Source organism: Oncorhynchus tshawytscha, linkage group LG06 (assembly GCF_018296145.1).
Source record: "Oncorhynchus tshawytscha isolate Ot180627B linkage group LG06, Otsh_v2.0, whole genome shotgun sequence".
Classification (NCBI taxonomy): Eukaryota; Metazoa; Chordata; class Actinopteri; order Salmoniformes; family Salmonidae; genus Oncorhynchus; species Oncorhynchus tshawytscha.
This window is the reverse complement of record NC_056434.1, coordinates 9,939,078-9,957,018: the sequence shown is the minus strand read 5'-3', so window position 1 is coordinate 9,957,018 and position 17,941 is coordinate 9,939,078. Positions and strand designations below refer to the sequence as shown.

At 44.8% G+C, this 17,941-nt stretch overlaps 1 protein-coding gene across 1 annotated transcript in view; it reads left to right on the top strand.

Annotated features, from left to right (window-relative positions):
• The window catches only part of LOC112237332 (receptor-type tyrosine-protein phosphatase S-like), a 481,675-nt gene that overhangs the window by 320,290 nt on the left and 143,444 nt on the right, over nt 1-17,941 (top strand). Inside the window, 4 exon segments of the mRNA XM_042322948.1 lie at nt 8,261-8,530; nt 8,703-9,284; nt 9,462-9,598; nt 9,798-9,942. Of these exon segments, the coding sequence (XP_042178882.1) occupies nt 8,261-8,530; nt 8,703-9,284; nt 9,462-9,598; nt 9,798-9,942 (1,134 nt within the window).

Genomic DNA, 17,941 nt, shown 5'->3' with positions numbered 1-17,941 from the left:
ACTGCAACGATATAGTCCCTTTAATAATTGCCACAGAGTGGAGGGCTGCACTCTCCCCTGGTCATGTGTAACCATGCAGGCCGGCATTTACTGCAGGCTGCATCAGAGAGACATAGGTCACCTCTCTGCCTGTACGCTCGCCAACTCAGAAAAGGGGAAGAATAAATAATGAAACACTTCGCCATGTCTCCCAGGACTTGGGATTTTGTTGCCCTTAGTTTTAAGTTTCCTAGTTTAGTGTTTGTATTCACAAAGGCCTTTAGTGGCTGCTGATAGGACCTGGTCCGGTACTGCGAGGCGTTAATGACATCTCAATAGTTGCCCCATACACTGCTGTGGGCAGTGAAACCTACAGGTTGTAGTTGAGGCGTTAATGACATCTCAATAGTTGCCCCATACACTGCTGTGGGCAGTGAAACCAACAGGTTGTAGTTGAGGCGTTAATGACATCACAATAGTTGCCCCATACACTGCTGTGGGCAGTGAAACCAACAGGTTGTAGTTGAGGCGTTAATGACATGGGCAGTGAAACCAACAGGTTGTAGTTGAGGCGTTAATGACATCTCAATAGTTGCCCCATACACTGCTGTGGGCAGTGAAACCAACAGGTTGTAGTTGAGGCGTTAATGACATCACAATACAATAGTTGCCCCATACACTGCTGTGGGCAGTGAAACCAACAGGTTGTAGTTGAGGCGTTAATGACATCACAATAGTTGCCCCATACACTGCTGTGGGCAGTGAAAAACCAACAGGTTGTAGTTGTGAAACCAACAGGTTGTAGTTGAGGCGTTAATGACATCTCAATAGTTGCCCCATACACTGCTGTGGGCAGTGAAACCAACAGGTTGTAGTTGAGGCGTTAATGACATCTCAATAGTTGCCCCATACACTGCTGTGGGCAGTGAAACCAACAGGTTGTAGTTGAGGCGTTAATGACATCTCAATAGTTGCCCCATACACTGCTGTGGGCAGTGAAACCAACAGGTTGTAGTTGAGGCGTTAATGACATCTCAATAGTTGCCCCATACACTGCTGTGGGCAGGGTTCTCAACATCTGTGTTCTCCTTTTGTGTCTCTTCTCTCCTCGCCTGTTTCAACTAAGCCACCACTGCCGTAGAAATTCTCTGTCTCAACTTCGTTCAGCGACACAGTTCATTAGGCAAATGTACATAATCATCTCTTTTGAGCCCTCACTCGTCTCGGACACAAATGAGGGGTTTGTCGGGCTCCCACTGTACCTTGCACCAATTAGTGAGAAATAGACACTCTATTAGCAATTGTACCAATTGATGCCTTGAATACCGGAGGGTCGATATTCTCCCATTGTTGTCCTCTCAGAGTAGAGTCCTCAAACGATGACATGATCCCACTGAAGGAAATTTAACAAGTGAGCCCAGAAGGCTTTTAGCCGATGATTCAATTGTGTTCGTTTGTTGTTGTTTTTTTGCAGACCTTTATTGATATCTACATATTAATAATGTAGTTGGTGTCTGGAGAAATTGAAGAAAAACTTTATCCACATTGTCGATGATGCAGGAACACTGTGCCGTGCTGATGACTGCATGTGAATGTTGCAGTCCTACTATGATGCCTGCCTTGTTTTCAATGTGCTTGCATGTCCTGCTGTGCATTTCTGTTTAACTGTTGGGAAAGAAAGCTAGATTACACCTTATTTTCTCACTGGCCAATTGTGGAAGCCAGCCATTTTTGTTTAAAGGAGTCCTGGAGATGATATGCCCCCTTAAAACCACACACATATATCTGTATCCTTGGAGTCCTGTGTAAATTAAGAAATGCGTATTTTGCAGCACAAAACAGGGATCAATTTACTCCCAGTTTTGGACCTAATTTCTATAGTCTTTCCATTCTGACTAATTCACGGCCAAGCTGAGACCTATCTGCATTATATTTTGGCTGCTTGTCTTCCATTTGTAAGACGATGGAATAGTCAGGCACTATAAAATCTTCTGAACCTCCTGTTTGCTATTATCAGATATCCAGCCAGGATTTCTGTCAGTATCCCTCATGTAATAATCTTCATTTTGATGAGCCAGCCATAGAGACTATTTAGCATTGCTTCAGCCAAGGTGTAGGCAGCCCCATGTGGTTTCTATGTAAATGTACTCGGTCTTGCTCCACGCTTGTAACTTCAGAATCTCCATATCACGCCTGTGTCCTCAGGCACCGAGAGGGTGTAATCTCAGCTTCAAGGTGACACTAAAGGCCACACATTATTTTGGCTTCCCCCCTTCTTCATTTTGGGGCAGGACAAACTGCCTCACCAAAATGGCCAATAATGTCCGATGCCTTCTGACCTCCATTTTGTCACTGAACTCCGGCCCCACTTAGAGTTAGCTCAGTACTCTGGCGTTCTCTCTTGACTGCTTCTTCACCTTCGTCCACTGTAAGACCTTTTGAGTTGTATTTCTCACCACATTGGGGCTTGAAATAGTAGTCCAAATCATTGGTATATTTTGAACACTAGTCACTATGTATGTGCCTGTTGGGCTCCTGGTCTTAGTGAATAAGGAGACGTGTCAATGCAATTGGGATTCTTTATTTCTTTATTTTTTGTTGTTGCTAGGTTTGTGTTTCTAAAGAGTAGCATCACAGAGAAAGAGCAGCATTCCCCACATCACACTCTATTGTTTGAGAGAGAGAGAGAGAGAGAGAGAGAGAGAGAGAGAGAGAGAGAGAGAGAGAGAGAGAGAGAGAGAGAGAGAGAGAGAGAGAGTACAGTGCCAAGTGCATGATAAAGCTGTCCACTCCACTCTATCCCATACTCATTTCGTATACAGTACTACATCAAGATAATGGTAGTGGGGTGAGGCATTGACTTGAGATCCAAATGTCAACCAACTCAAACAGCTGTGTCTGCTACTGTCAGCAGCTCCTACCCATCTCAAGATGTATAGGATATAACCAAGCTGCAGTTTATTGTCTGACCTTGAACTAATGATGCTCTGTTTAAACAGATGTCCTGGAGACATTCTGAGGGTAGAACCAATCAGAATTCATCAGAGGCTACATAAATGCATTAGAAGTTAGATGATTTCTCCTTTTACGCATGCTTGAAAGACTTAAAAGGAGATAGTTATACCATTGTTCCGGGGGAGAGATCTATATTCCAGAAAATGTAACAGTAGAACCTTAGAAGTGGTGGGCAAGGGTGAAAGGTTAAAAAATAAAATAATTCACTCAACCACCAATGCTCGGTCCATTGTCTGACCTTCGCCCCCAAGGGAGAGAACAGGACCGTCAAAACCCAAACTGGTGTACTCTAATTCCAATGTCCACACAATTAAACCTAGATAGACTTCCCTTGTAAATGTAGTTATTCAATATTCAAGTGTTTCGAATTTGGCAATGGTTTTTAAGTGGCCGTGAGTCGCCCCCCCCTCAAAAATACAACTGCAGAGCCTTGAGGAACACACCCACACACTGTGATGTTGGCTATACTGTTAAGACTCAATGTTTTTTGTAGATTTTAAGTTGGATTTGCCTTTCTTTGATTTGAAATGTGTCCCACACCTTGCTAGATTGTGAATGGCATGCTTGTATGGGCTTGGGTGACATGTTTAGACTGTACGGGTTCTCTTGTGTCGGGCCTTGTTGATCTGTTACTCATGTCATGCCCACACCCATGCATGTCCATGTAAAGAATGGGCTAACCTTTCACCTTTGTTCTTCAATAAGTACTTTTTGGGGAGAGATTATAGGGCTATGGCCAATACTTTACTTGAAGTGCACTACAAAACATCTGTCATAAGAGCGACATCATACGTACTAGGACAGAACAGGGGATGATGACAAAAATCCATAACCGTTATGACAACAGATATGACATTGTTCTGACTGTCTCCTCTCCTGCCTCCTTAGCAAAGTCATTTCCGTTGATATACGTGGATGGTTGGTTGTGATTCAGTCATGACCTGTTATGAAAGACAATGTTATGCCACTCTTTTGTTAGCGTTGTGATTGCCACTTGTGAATATGGTGCCTACTTTCTTTTCGTTCTTTTCGCAAATAGGAGACCATTTTGGAAATAGTTATTCTTGTCTTAAACTGTGCAGAGGAGTTAAGCTTAATTTGTTGTATTTTTTTTACATAATCCATTTAAGTTACCTATTTTACTATAACTAAATACAAAGTAATTCACACAAAAAAAAAGTTATCTTGAGGGAAAATGTGTAGTAACCAGGACTTACGGCCACATCATGTGAATAGAGCACCTTGACCTCAAGGTCGGGTTTTGACACGCTGTTCTACAGTAGCAATTGACATTGTCAGTGAGTTCGAGGGGTTTTTCTAAGGTACTCTGGAAGAGCACTGGTGTGGGTGTTTGGGATAATATGATTATCACCCAACGGAGACGATACTCATGTGAGTGAATGCATTATTCATTTATTTTTACACTTACTGTAAAAAGGGAGATACCTCCGTGATTCTGTGACCAATCAATTGCGGTAGATTCTACAGTTCAGATTCTGAGAAGTAGAGATAAACATTTCTTGGATGTCTCCTTGTGCACAGGCTTGGTTTATGTATTAAAGATCACAGCTCAGAGTTACTTTATTGAAATGCACACTCGGTGGTGTACACAAACAGGTAAATCCTTTTAGAGGAAGTGTGTTGTAAGCTTGAATGGTGCTCTCCCTCGTGGAAAAACAGTCAAGGTTATCCGATACTATGATTGAATGAATCCCATTTGAATCGACACGGTGTGTTAGGAATGCCGTTTTTCCTCTCTACCCCCTCCTCCCCCCTTAACCTTAATGCACCCCTGGTTTTTGTTGGCAACAAGCCTGGGATGGGGGGGGGGCAGTTGAATCTCTGATTTGAAGCCCCAGTGTGTGAGACCTCAAACCCACTTTGAGACATGTTTTAATTTACTTTGGCCAGAATCAGTCTCTTTACCCTCTCCTCCTACCTTCCCCTACCCTCTCTCCTCCTACCTTCCCCCTACCCTCTCTCCTCCTACCTTCCCCTACCCTCTCTCCTCCTACCTTCCCCTACCCTCTCTCCTCCTACCTTCCCCTACCCTCTCTCCTCCTACCCCTCTACCCTCTCTCCTCCTACCTTCCCCTACCCTCCTTCCTACCTTTACCCTACCCCTCTCCTTCTACCTTCCCCTAACCTCTCTCCTCCTCCCTTCCCCCTACCCTCTCTCCTCCTACCTCCCCCTACCTCCTCCTACCCCTCCCCTACCCCTCTCCTCCTACCTTCCCCTACCCTCTACCCTTACCTCCCCCTACCCTCTCTCCACCTACCTACCCTCCCCCCTCTACAGTCTCCTCTTCTTCCCCTACCCTCTCCCCTCCTTCCTCCCCTACCCTCTTCCCTCCTACCTTATCCCTACCCTACCCACTCCTACCCTCCCCTACCCTCTCCCATCCTTCCGTCCCCTACCCTCTCCCATCCTTCCGTCCCCTACCCTCTCCTCCTACCTTCCCCTTTCTACCTTCCCCTACCCTCCTCCTCCTACCTTCCCCTACCCTCTCTCCTCCTCCCCTACCCTCTCCCCTCCTACCTTCCCCTACCCCCCTCCTACCTTCCCCTACCCTCTCTCCTCCTCTACCCCTCTCCCCTACCTTCCCCACCCTCTCTCCACCTTACCCTCTCTCTACAGCCTTCTCCCTACCCTCTTCCCCCTTACCCACTCCCCCTACCCACCCTACCCTCCCCTATCTTCCCCCTACCCTCTCCTCTCCTCCCCTACCTTCCCCCCTACCCTCTCCTTCCCCTACCCTCTCTCCTCCCCCCTCCTTCCTTCCCCCTACCCTCTCTCCTCCTACCTTCCCCTACCCTCTCCCCTCCTTCCTTCCCCTACCTCTGCGTACAGTACATTATCTTGCCCATCAGTGTCTTGTTTGTCTGTTCCTTCAGTCTGCAGTCTTGTTGCTCCGGTCTGTTCTGTTCTGCCTCGTGTCCTTATCCTCCCGGTCTGTCCGTCTGTCTCTAAGTCTGAGTCTCAGCATATTCTCCATTGTTTTAGTTTTTTACTTCTCTCTCTCTCTCCCTCTGGACCTTTCTTGCATGAGTCCCATAGCCTCATACACAGTGTGTATCTCACACACACATACACACACACACACGTATCACACACATGTAGATATACTATGCATACTCACATAAACACAAATTATTACCCAACCTAATCCTCTCCCCACTCAACCACATGATCAACTTTATATGACCATTCCAACTACCCCCAATTCTCTCCCATCCTGGACATCCGTTGTGCTGTACCCCCAGCTCTTCCTCTACCTCCTTTTTCTCCTGTCTTTGATAGTTCCTCTCTAGCTACTACAGCTGTCTCTATATGTCCTCTAATAGACAGACTAGTTGTTCCTCTCTAACTGCTGCAGCTGTCTCTATATGTCCTCTAATAGACAGACTAGTTGTTCCTCTCTAGCTACTACGGCTGTCTCTATATGTCCTCTAATAGACAGACTAGTTGTTCCTCTCTAGCTACTACAGCTGTCTCTATATGTCCTCTAATAGACAGACTAGTTGTTCCTCTCTAACTGCTGCAGCTGTCTCTATATGTCCTCTAATAGACAGACTAGTTGTTCCTCTCTAGCTACTACAGCTGTCTCTATATGTCCTCTAATAGACAGACTAGTTGTTCCTCTCTAGCTACTGCAGCTGTCTCTATATGTCCTCTAATAGACAGACTAGTTGTTCCTCTCTAGCTACTACAGCTGTCTCTATATGTCCTCTAATAGACAGACTAGTTGTTCCTCTCTAGCTACTACAGCTGTCTCTATATGTCCTCTAATAGACAGACTAGTTGTTCCTCTCTAGCTACTACAGCTGTCTCTATATGTCCTCTAATAGACAGACTAGTTGTTCCTCTCTATACCTATTTTGCTTTACTTCTGCCAGGACTGCAATGTGCCAACTGTCACATTAAGTCACATTGTCTCTCTCTCTCGAAAAAAAAGAAGCTTACACAGCATTGAAATGGGTCCCCCCCCACCCCACCCCACCCCTCCTTTTTCTCTCTTTGTCTCTCTCTCTCTCTCTTTCTTAATTCCTTGCGCGCGTTCTATCCTTTCTCAGATATGTACCGTTTCCTCTCCAATCGTCTTTGTCTGGGCATGCTAGCGACCCTTGAGTTATATTCCTCGATGCATTCTATCTCAATTTTATATCTGGTTTTGTTATGTATTGTTTACTCCTTGATTTACCTCAGTCTATTATGCATGCTGTCTGTGGGACTGATAGCTGCATCTATCAATGGAACCGTGTCAGATCTTCGAAAGGCTTTGTCCAGTGGATCTACCCTAAACCACAAAAATCTGATTAAAGTTTCTCATCTTTAGCCATAGCTTGCAGATACCATTAGGGCTAAGAGCACGAGCCTGTTTATCAATCAGATGCATGTGGCCCCAACTCCAACTATAACCACTCTATCCATAGAATACTATGGGAGAAATGTCCTATTCTTCCTGTGCCATGGGAGGGGCCTATAATGGCCAACTTCCTGGTTTGCTTTGAGTGGCTGAGAGGACAGGAAGTTTCTGTTTACTGTATGGCATCGATCATACAGTACTCCCTCAAACATTAGACTCTTTCTTCATGGATGTTAACTCCACGTTGTCGAAACATATTCTGTCAGTAGGTCAGTTTTCAAAGATGAGAAACTCATAATAGATTTTTGTGTCTTTAATTGTGCTGTGATGGGTAAAATTTTGGTCAATGGAACCTTGTTGCTATGAATCGTTGCTTTAATGTCAATCTATATTGTCGTTGAAGCAGTTCTTGTTAGTTCAGTTCCTTCTCATTATTAATATATATTGTTTGTTACTTTGGAAAGTGCGTACTAGAGAAACATACTAGATTTAGTTGAGTTTCAGTTGTCTTGTACTGTGATTTTCTCTGTGGATGTAATGGATGCCGTTGAAAGGGTCCATTTTTTATCGGCCTGTCTTGTTACCTCTTTTTCTCTCTCTCTTTTTGACTCCCTCCACCTCATCCCTCCCTCCTCCCTCCACCTCATCCCTCCACCTCATCCCTCCACCTCATCCCTCCCTCCCCCTCCACCTCATCCCTCCCTCCTCCCTCCACCTCATCCCTCCCTCCTCCCTCCCTCCCTCCCTCCTCCCTCCACCTCATCCCTCCCTCCTCCCTCCTCCCTCCACCTCATCCCTCCCTCCTCCCTCCTCCCCACTCCCTCCACCCCCTCCCTCCACCTCATCCCTCCCTCCTCCCTCCTCCCTCCACCTCATCCCTCCCTCCTCCCCACTCCCAGTCCGCCGTGTGCCCCCTCGCTTTTCTATCCCACCGACCAGTCACGAGATGATGCCAGGTGGCAGTGTGAACATCACCTGCGTGGCGGTAGGGTCGCCCATGCCGTACGTCAAATGGATGCTCAACTCCGAGGACCTAACGCCCGAAGACGAGATGCCAGTGGGTCGGAATGTTCTGGAGCTCAACAGCGTGCGAGAGTCTGCCAACTACACATGTGTGGCCATGAGCAGTCTGGGCATCATCGAGGCGGTGGCGCAGATCACCGTCAAGTGTAAGGGGTGGCACAGAGATTCTTCTAGGCTACTAGTACTACTGCTGTGGTTGGGGGAAAAAACAACATTGAGATGTGTTATGATGTGGCATCTTAATAATAATTATATGTCTGCATCTGAGTCATTTTAAAAGTCCCTCTTCACTCCCCCCCCCCTTCTGAACCCCCACAGCCCTGCCCAAGCCTCCAGGCACCCCAATGGTGACCGAGACCACGGCTACCAGTGTCACCATCACCTGGGACTCGGGCAACCCGGACCCAGTGTCCTATTACATCATCCAGTACCGCGCCAAGTCTCCCGACAGCAAGTTTGAGACCATGGACGGCATCACCACTACGCGATACAGCATCGGGGGCCTCTACCCCAACACGGAGTACGAGATCCGCGTCTCGGCCTTTAACACCATCGGCCAGGGTCCCCCCAGTGAGCCGGTGGAGACCCGGACCGGGGAACAAGCCCCGGCCAGTCCGCCCCGCAACATCCAGGCCCGGATCATCTCCCAGAACACCATGATGGTGCGCTGGGACGAGCCAGAGGAGCCCAATGGACAGATCAAAGGGTACCGGGTGTACTACACCATGGACCCGTCCCAGTCCATGAGCCTATGGCAGATCCATAATGTCCAGGATAGCATCATCACCACCATCCAAAGCCTGGTGGCATCTGAGACCTACACCATCCGTGTCCTGGCCTTTACCTCGGTGGGCGACGGGCCCTTCTCCGACCCCATCCACGTCAAAGTGCTGCAAGGAGGTTAGGTTTCTGGGTTCAACCCTTCCTATCAACAATTTCTGTGTGGTTTTACTAGGGTTGAATGTATACCACAAGTGATCCGTTACGATTTTGTACTGTAGTTGAAAGTCCTTGTAAAAACAAGGGCTCACTGCAGTGATCACTGTCACTAAATCCATTTCTCTTTGTCTGTCATAGTCCCCGGACAGCCAACAAAGTTCCAGGTTGGTGCTGTGTCCGACACAAGCATGGAGTTGACCTGGGAACCTGCCTTCCAGAAAGAGGGGATCATCAGCTTTGAACTCCGATACAAAGAGGGCAGTTTTGGTAGCCAGGTAAGATATGGTTGTTCTTTTGTTAAGAGTGAGCTGTGGGAAGAGTGTTGACCAAACTTTTGCCTTTTAGTACTCATAGAACACACTGTTTGAGGAAAGGTGTTCAGCGAACAAGGTGCAAAAAGGAACAAACATGAGGTACAGTAAGATCCAGTGATATAAAATTTCAGTCAAAAGCCTCACTTTTCTACACCAACAGGTGACCAAAACCTTTGTCCCCACTGCTTCGTACGTCGTTGAGGGTCTGCGGGCGAACACGGAGTACTACTTCTCTCTGGCTGCCATTTCCAACAAAGGCATTGGAGCCTTCACCAACGAAATATCCCAGAAAACCTTGCAAGCCAGTATGTAGCTCTTTTGCTCTCTTCTCCATGTCCTCTGTGTGGGCTGTGGGCGGGCTGATGGGAGTCTGTGGTGCAGGGGTCAACAATGTTTTCGTGTCTTCTGGTGACCTTTAATCATGCAGATCTTTTGTGAAGACATGAACTCTCTTCCTGGCTCCAGGCTAGAAGCGTGGAATTAATTGAAGTGTCTCCATTGTTGCCTTGATGTCGAAGTTCTCATCACCTTTGAACTGTGAATGTGTTTTATAGAGATATGCACAGGGTTCAAAGCTGATTCTGTTCTATAATGACTTTCTTGATTCACTAATATGCAGATCATCTATTGACAACATGTGATTTAATGGTTTGGGAACAATGATGATTTCTCCCAAAGACTTCAACCTGACAGAAATAACTTTACTTATTGTTCTTCAGCAGGATAAGAGTTACCTTAGAAATTGTAAAAAGGTGTGATCATCTTTAACCGTTTTTTTACCTTTAGAGTGTATTATTTTCCACCCTGGGTTTATATGTCATGGTGCTAACTATGATGCAATTTATCCTCCATTGTCAAACAAACTGGTCAATGTTTCTCACCTTCTTTATTTTCCTTTCACTGCTGTTTTCCTTTGTCAACAGCAAGTCCACTTTAACCCACATGACTGAGACACAAAACAAACTCCCCACCCGCTGGGCAAAAAAACTGGTTGAATCAATGTTGTTTCCACGTCATTTTAAACCCCCCCCAAAAAATCAATGTGATGATGTCGAATCAACGTTGAAAACGAATTGAATTTGCAAAAAGCAATCAACGTAAGGCCAATTTCGATTTGTTGCAAACAACTTTTAACCAAAATCCAATGACATGGTGACAACTCAACCAAATGTAAATCAAAACTACGTTGACGTCTGTGCCCAGTGGGCCGTGACTGCCATGGCTTTCTGCTGAACCATGTGTAGAGAGGGGTGAGGTGGGTGTAGGATTCAGAGGACAGGCAGCAAAACCCTCCAATCAGAAGCCTTCACTGCACCTCATAGGCCCCACGTCCTGAATTAATTCCAGCTGATCAACAGTGGCCTGTAAATCCCAGATGCAAGGAACACATCTAAATAATTGAAACACTGCTTGCTAAAAAAAATAACCCCACACAAGTAACATCATGGCGAACAGTATGTGCAGGAGAGTACTGATGGATTACCTAATCGAATATTCAATGTTGTTTGAAGACAGTAGAGATGGCAGTATATTACATGTAAGTCTCCAGACTTTCTTAAGGGGTTACGGAATGTATAGAAAGATTTGAGTTGTGTGTTGAGGTTTAATAAGGCGTTCTAATGATCTAAAGTCATGCTGTTGCTAACTGCCTGCAAACACACACAGTCCAGTTTAAAGTGAATGATGGCAGGACCTTGTAGCATTTGGCACATTTGCATATAGGCCTACCGTAGCTCTGATTGGCTGTGGCACACCGGTCTGTGTAGACTCCGGTACTGGACAAGACATATGTTATTATTAGGTTTTATTTACTGCAGTGTCTATTATTTGTCCAAACGCACGCCTATTTTCCCACTTTATATTGCGATAGAATTTTCACACATGCCTTACTATTCGTCATTCCCAAAATGACCATATCTAAGTTGCTCGCTTGTTAGAACATGTTTTAAAAAGTGTCATATTCTTCCTTGGGATGTAAATGAACAGATTTGAATAAGATTTCATATTGCTAAAACGCTGTCAGTTCCACTTGAAGGCTTTAATCTCTGAAGAACTCAGATAGTGTAGCTGGATTTGCTTGGATTATGGATGGATCAGGGCAGCCTTTGTGGGGTAGATGGTAGTAAATTGCGACAGATCAATTGTCCAGATCAATGAGCATTGCTCAAATATGTCGATTCCCTATAGCCTTGATCAAATGAGTGTATTAATCATACAGCATCCATGTAATCATAGCCCACACAAATGCATTATCATTTCAGTAATGTACATGGGTGTTTCATTTAAGAATAGGTTGGAGTTGTTGTGTCCTCTGTCCGATTCCTAAGGGGTTTACAATGAAGAACTTTGACTGGGGTTGTTGGCCATCAGAAAGCCATGGTAGTGGGAGGAGACCTCTTTTAACACATTTTCTGTCTCTACCAGTGAAACGTGTTGGCTGTGCCCCCTAATTGGGGGTGTAGGGCTGTGGGATAACCACTTCACATTTATGTTGATAGTGATGGGGGCAGCTACTCAGACAGTGCTGCTGAATCACTGATGGGGCACCAGTTGCATGCAACACTCCATCGTGTCCCCTGGGTGTGCTGTTGGCATTCTGTCACTGCATCCTTGATCAATGGCCACACCAGGCATGGCCCTACCTATATATGTACATCCAACCCCAGCTCTGTTTGTGGGTATCGCTGCCTGTCTGTCTATCTATGTATGTCTTGCATTGTTTTCTAGAACAGTAAGCTGCAAGCGGATTGTATCGGATACACTCCTCTCTGTCTCTGTCTCTGGATACACTCCTCTCTCTCTCTCTCTCTCTCTCTCTCTCTCTCTTTCTCTCTCTCCGGATTCTCTCCCCTCTCTCTCCCTCTCTCTCTCTCTCTCTCTCTCCTCTCTCTCTCTCTCTCTCGGATTCTCTCCCTCTTCTCTCTCTCCGGATTCTCTCTCTCTCTCTCTCTCTCTCTCCGGATTCTCTCTCTCTCTCTCTCTCTCTCTCTCTCTCTCTCTTGCTCTCTCTCTCTCTCCGGATTCTCTCTCTCCGGATACACCTCTTTCTCTCTCTCTCTCCCTGTCTGTCCCTCCATTGCTGTCTCTGTAACTTGTTCCCCTTGTCTGAAATGGAACAAAATCTCTCCTTGGAATGGCTTGACATCACCTTGCTTACTTTGTTTCCTTCCTCTTGTTTCGTTGAGTCAATTTTAGATTATTTTTTTGTATTTTGTTCTTCAGGTTTTTCAAAACCATATGGCTCACATTACATCAGGATGCAGCTTGCAAAATGTTTGCTGGCGGTTGGGTTCTAATGTGAACCCAAGTCCAATGCAGCCACCACAACAGCTGCTGCATACACCACTTAGTGATATCATTTCCAAACTTTATCCATTTAACTAGAGTAAGTATCTCCTGGGGTTTCTGCTTGTGCTGAGGGTCTCCTCTTTTCAACCCCTTGAGCTCTGTCGTTAGGGTCCAGGGATATGAGTCACTTTTCTTAGCCAATCGGCTGCCCGTGTACAGCCACCACTCCTCTCACAAGTCCCTTCTGAAGTAGGTGTCAGAAAAAGCCAACGGGCTTCACATCGAAGAGGTCAGAAAAGTTACAAACTCGGGCAGTCAAAACAAAACTGCGTTTCACTCCACATCACAAAAGAACAAAACAAAAAACATGACCTAGTGGATGCATTTGAGGTAAGTGTTTGTTTGGAACAGGTGGTCCAGTCTGCCGTAACCCATAGCAACGACCCCGTGACCTACTTAAGCAGTAAGGCCCGAGGGGGTGTGGTATATGGCCAATATACCACTGCTAAGGGATGTTCTTAGGCACGAAATAACTTAGATGTCTACTTTCATTATACTTAAATATTCATATCCATATAGGAAATGCTTAAATATTCATATCCATACATGAAATGGTTAAATATTCATATACATACTGTATATGAAATGGTTAAATATTCATATCCATAGATGAAATGGTTAAATATTTATATTATATATATATATATATATCATATCATATAGTCATATATGCGGAATGGTTAAATATTCATATCCGTACATGAAAAGGGTAAATATTCATGTGCATACATGAAATGATTCAATATTCATATCCACAAATTAAATGGTTAAATACTCATATCCATACATGAAATGGGTAAATATTCATATCCATAAATTAAATTGTTAAAAATTCATACAGATACATGAAATGGTTAAATATTCATATCCATATATGAAATGGTTAAATATTCATATCCACAAATAAAATGGTTTAAATATTCATATCCACAAATTAAATGGTTAAATACTCATATCCATACGTGAAATGGTTAAATATTAATAAAACATGTCTGTGGTTTGCTTACTCATACATGTCAGGAAAAGCACAATTCACTATTAGTCTGCCGTGTAACACACACACACACACACACACCCTAAAGTGCCTGCTATCTAGAAGACAAAGCTACTCTTCTTTGGCTGTATTGGAGATGTACATAAAGTAAAGTTAAGAGTGTACTGTGTGTCCGTCCATCACAAAAAAAGGCAAAGCCAATCATCAGATTGTTCCATCCTTAAAACAACCCAGGGATTCTGGGAGGCTGCTTTGAGGCACATGACCGACGCTCTAGACCGCCGGCCCTCATCTCCCTCTTCCTCCCCTTGCTAACAATCCAATTACCTTAGTGTGGCGCTGCTAGATACTGTCATTATAAACACACACCTCATTGGAGCAGCATCAGATTGCTCGCTATACACAACACACACTTGTGCAGGCTACAGTATAATGAGGGAACCTTGTTTACCAGTGGCTGGACTGGGCTTTCTGCTCAAACACATTTAGATGTATTTGTACTCTAATGACATGTTAGGAAAAAGACCATTAGGACGGGAGACACTAGAAAATGGTAGCCGTTACCCTTGCGTTACTCGGCAGACTGGACCTCTTTGCCAACCAAGTGAAGTGAAAACGAAAGACAATCCTCTCCTTGTTTCCATTCTGTCTATATTCTCTGGAACAGTGCACATGTCCTCTCAGAGCGTTGACTTTGTGTTCAGTCCGTGTGGCGTGACCAGGGGCCATTGTCATGGGGACCATTCTGCCACTAAAGACCAGTGAAAACCAACAGCAGAGGAGTTCTCTCCCGACTCCTCACCTACACTTTAGGTTCAAGAAATCAAGAGCTTGGAACTAAAAGGTTCTATCTGCATTTTAGTCTAAATGTAGTTAATGACATTAGCCTTGTTCTGTTCAATGTTTCTCTACCTATATAGTACTCTAAATACCCCCAAATCATCTTGTTAAATTCAAAAGAATGCAAGATTAAAATTGCTGACACCATTCAAACCAATGAGTCTTAAGAACTTTAAAGCCAATTATTTCAAAATCCTCTTTTGCAGATAGAACATTATAGTTCTCGAAATCACTTACTGTATTTGATCTCAAATCTGCAATATCTGACTCCAAACAGATCGATTTAACTATATCTAAGTCAACTTATTTTGGGCTTAGAAAAAACATACTGTTCCTGTACTGGTCCTGCAGTTCTATTCTGGTCCAATGCTGGTCCTGTACTGGTCCTGTGGTCCTATACTGGTCCTGTACTTGTCCTGTATTGGTCCTGCTGTCCTGTACTGGTCCTGTTCTGGTCCTATACTGGTCCTGTGGTCCTATACTGGTCCTGTTCTGGATCTATACTGGTCCTGTGGTCCTGTACTGGCCCTGTTCTGGTCCTATATTGGTTATTGGTCATGTGATCCTATACTGGCCCTGTTCTGGTCCTATACTGGTCATGTGGTCCTATATTGGTCCTGTGGTCCTATACTGGTCCCATATTGGTCCTGTTGTCCTATATTGGTCCTATTGTCCTATATTGGTCCTGTGGGCAGCTATGTTCCCCAGTCAGATGTATGGCCCCTGGGATACGCTGCCCCAGTCAGACAAGGTTGAGACACCTATGAGACAACCGTTAAGAAGCGGCCGCGGAGGGTCCACACACCAGAGACCGGGAGCTCCCCATATCTCCCTCAACAAGAGACACAGTAACGGGGGCCGGCAGGACCCCCGGGTGGGTGTTTTTACGGGAGGTTTGCAGAGGGGAGAGTGAAGGGCCCTAGGATGACAGATAAGAATCCCATTTCATAGCATCAACATTTATTTGGAGCTTTGCCGAGGAGCTATAGGGAGACCTCTGGAGTGTCAGGCTTTGTTACACATTTAGATTTTACCTTGAAGCTGACAGCAACCAGTGGAGTGTTATCGCTCAAATTAAAGTGGCAGATTCTAAATCCCAGCATTTAGTCCCCTACTTACTGTAATTGCTGAAGGTTTTTATATATTGGAATATTTGTCGAACGTGGCCATTAGGCATGGAGTCGGATTAATTCCATAATGGTGACAAAATACAACAAAACGGGCGCATTGTGTAATCACACTCACTGACTGAATGCGACAGCAATTTGATCCGTGGCGGTCATTGATTGACTAGCCGCAGACTTATGACTTGTGGATCAGCTTGTGTTGAAAGCGGGCACTATTGAAGCAGGTGGGGGGTGCAGTCAATTATAAAGCCTCTACCAGCCCAAACCCCATCTTCTCAAGCTTCCATTCACATTATAGCAGACTTACAATCTGGTGGCGATATCTCCACAGACATAACTAATGATATGCCAAATCAATATAGCTTTCATACAGGCGTTTAAAATATACTTCAAAAGACCTACCGAAAGTGAAGCATTACCAGAGTTCCATCTTGTAATTCTAGTGTCCATAATCTCCACCACTGGGCATGTGTAGGAGCCGAGGCGAAACCCTTGGCTATGCACATTGCCTGTCTTAAGTTTATCTGGTCTTAGGGGTCTGCGTGGCACAATAGCTCCAGCCCTGTCAGCTTCTCTCTTCACATAGATTGATCGCTGAGCATTCGCTGTTGATTCAAATATATATATTTTTTTTTTGGGGGGGGGGTAGATCAGCTTTAATATTGCAGATAGATTGTGGCTTCTATCAATGTAATTGTCTGCATCCTTTCCAAACCCGATATATATATATTTTTATAAATACAGTGTAAAAGTATTCACCCCCCTGGTGTTTTTTCCATTTTGTTGCATTACAACCTGTCATGTAAATTTGATTATTATTTGGATTTCATGTAATGGACATACACAAAATAGTCCAAATTGATGAAGTGAAATGAGAAAAATAACTATTATTTATTTAAATTTAAAAAATGGAAAAGTGGTGCATGCATATGTATTCACCCCCTTTGTTATGGAGCCCCTAAATAAGATCTTGTGCAACCAATTGCCTTCAGAAGTCACATAATTAGTTAGATTGCACACAGGTGGACTTTATTTAAGTGTCACATGATCTCAGTATATATACACCTTTTATGAAAGGCCCCAGAGCCTGCAACACCACCAAGCAAGGGTCACCACCAAGCAAGGGGCACCACCAAGCAAGCGGAACCATGAAGACCAAGGAGCTCTCCAAACAGGTCAGGGACAAATTTGTGGAGAAGTACAGATCAGAGTTGGGCTATAAAAAAAAATACATCCCACGGAGCACCATTAAATCCATTATTAAAGAATTTAAAGAATATGGCACCACAACAAACCTGCCAAGAGAGGGCCCGCCCACCAAAACTCACGGACCAGGCAAGGAGGGCATTAATCAGAGAGGCAACAAAGAAACCAAAGATAACCCCGAAGGAGCTGGATCGCTCCACAACGGGGATTGGAGTATCTGTCCATAGGACCACTTTCAGCCGTACACTCCACAGAGCTGGGCTATACGGAAGAGTGGCCAGAAAAAAGCCATTGCTTAAAGAAAAAAATAAGCAAACACGTTTGGTGTTCACCAAAAGTCTTGTGGGAGACTCCCCAAACATATGGAAGAAGGTGCTCTGGTCAGATGAGACTAACATTTAGCTTTTTGGCCATCAAGGAAAATGCTATGTCTGGCGCAAACCCAAAACCTCTCATCACCCCGAGAACACCATCCCCCCATTATGCTGTGGGGATGTTTTTCATCGGCAGGGACTGGGAGACTGTTCAAAATTGAAGGAATGATGCATGGCGCTAAATACAGGGAATTCTTGAGAGAAACTGGGACGGAGGTTCACCTTCCAGCAGGACAATGACCCTAAGCATACTGCTAAAGCAACACTTGAGTGTGGTTTAAGGGGAAACATTTAAATGTCTCGGAATGGCCTAGTCAAAGCCCAGAATCTGTGGTATGATTTAGATTGCTGAACACCAGCAGAACCCATCCAACTTGAAGGAGCTGGAGCAGTTTTGTCTTGAAGAATAGGCAAA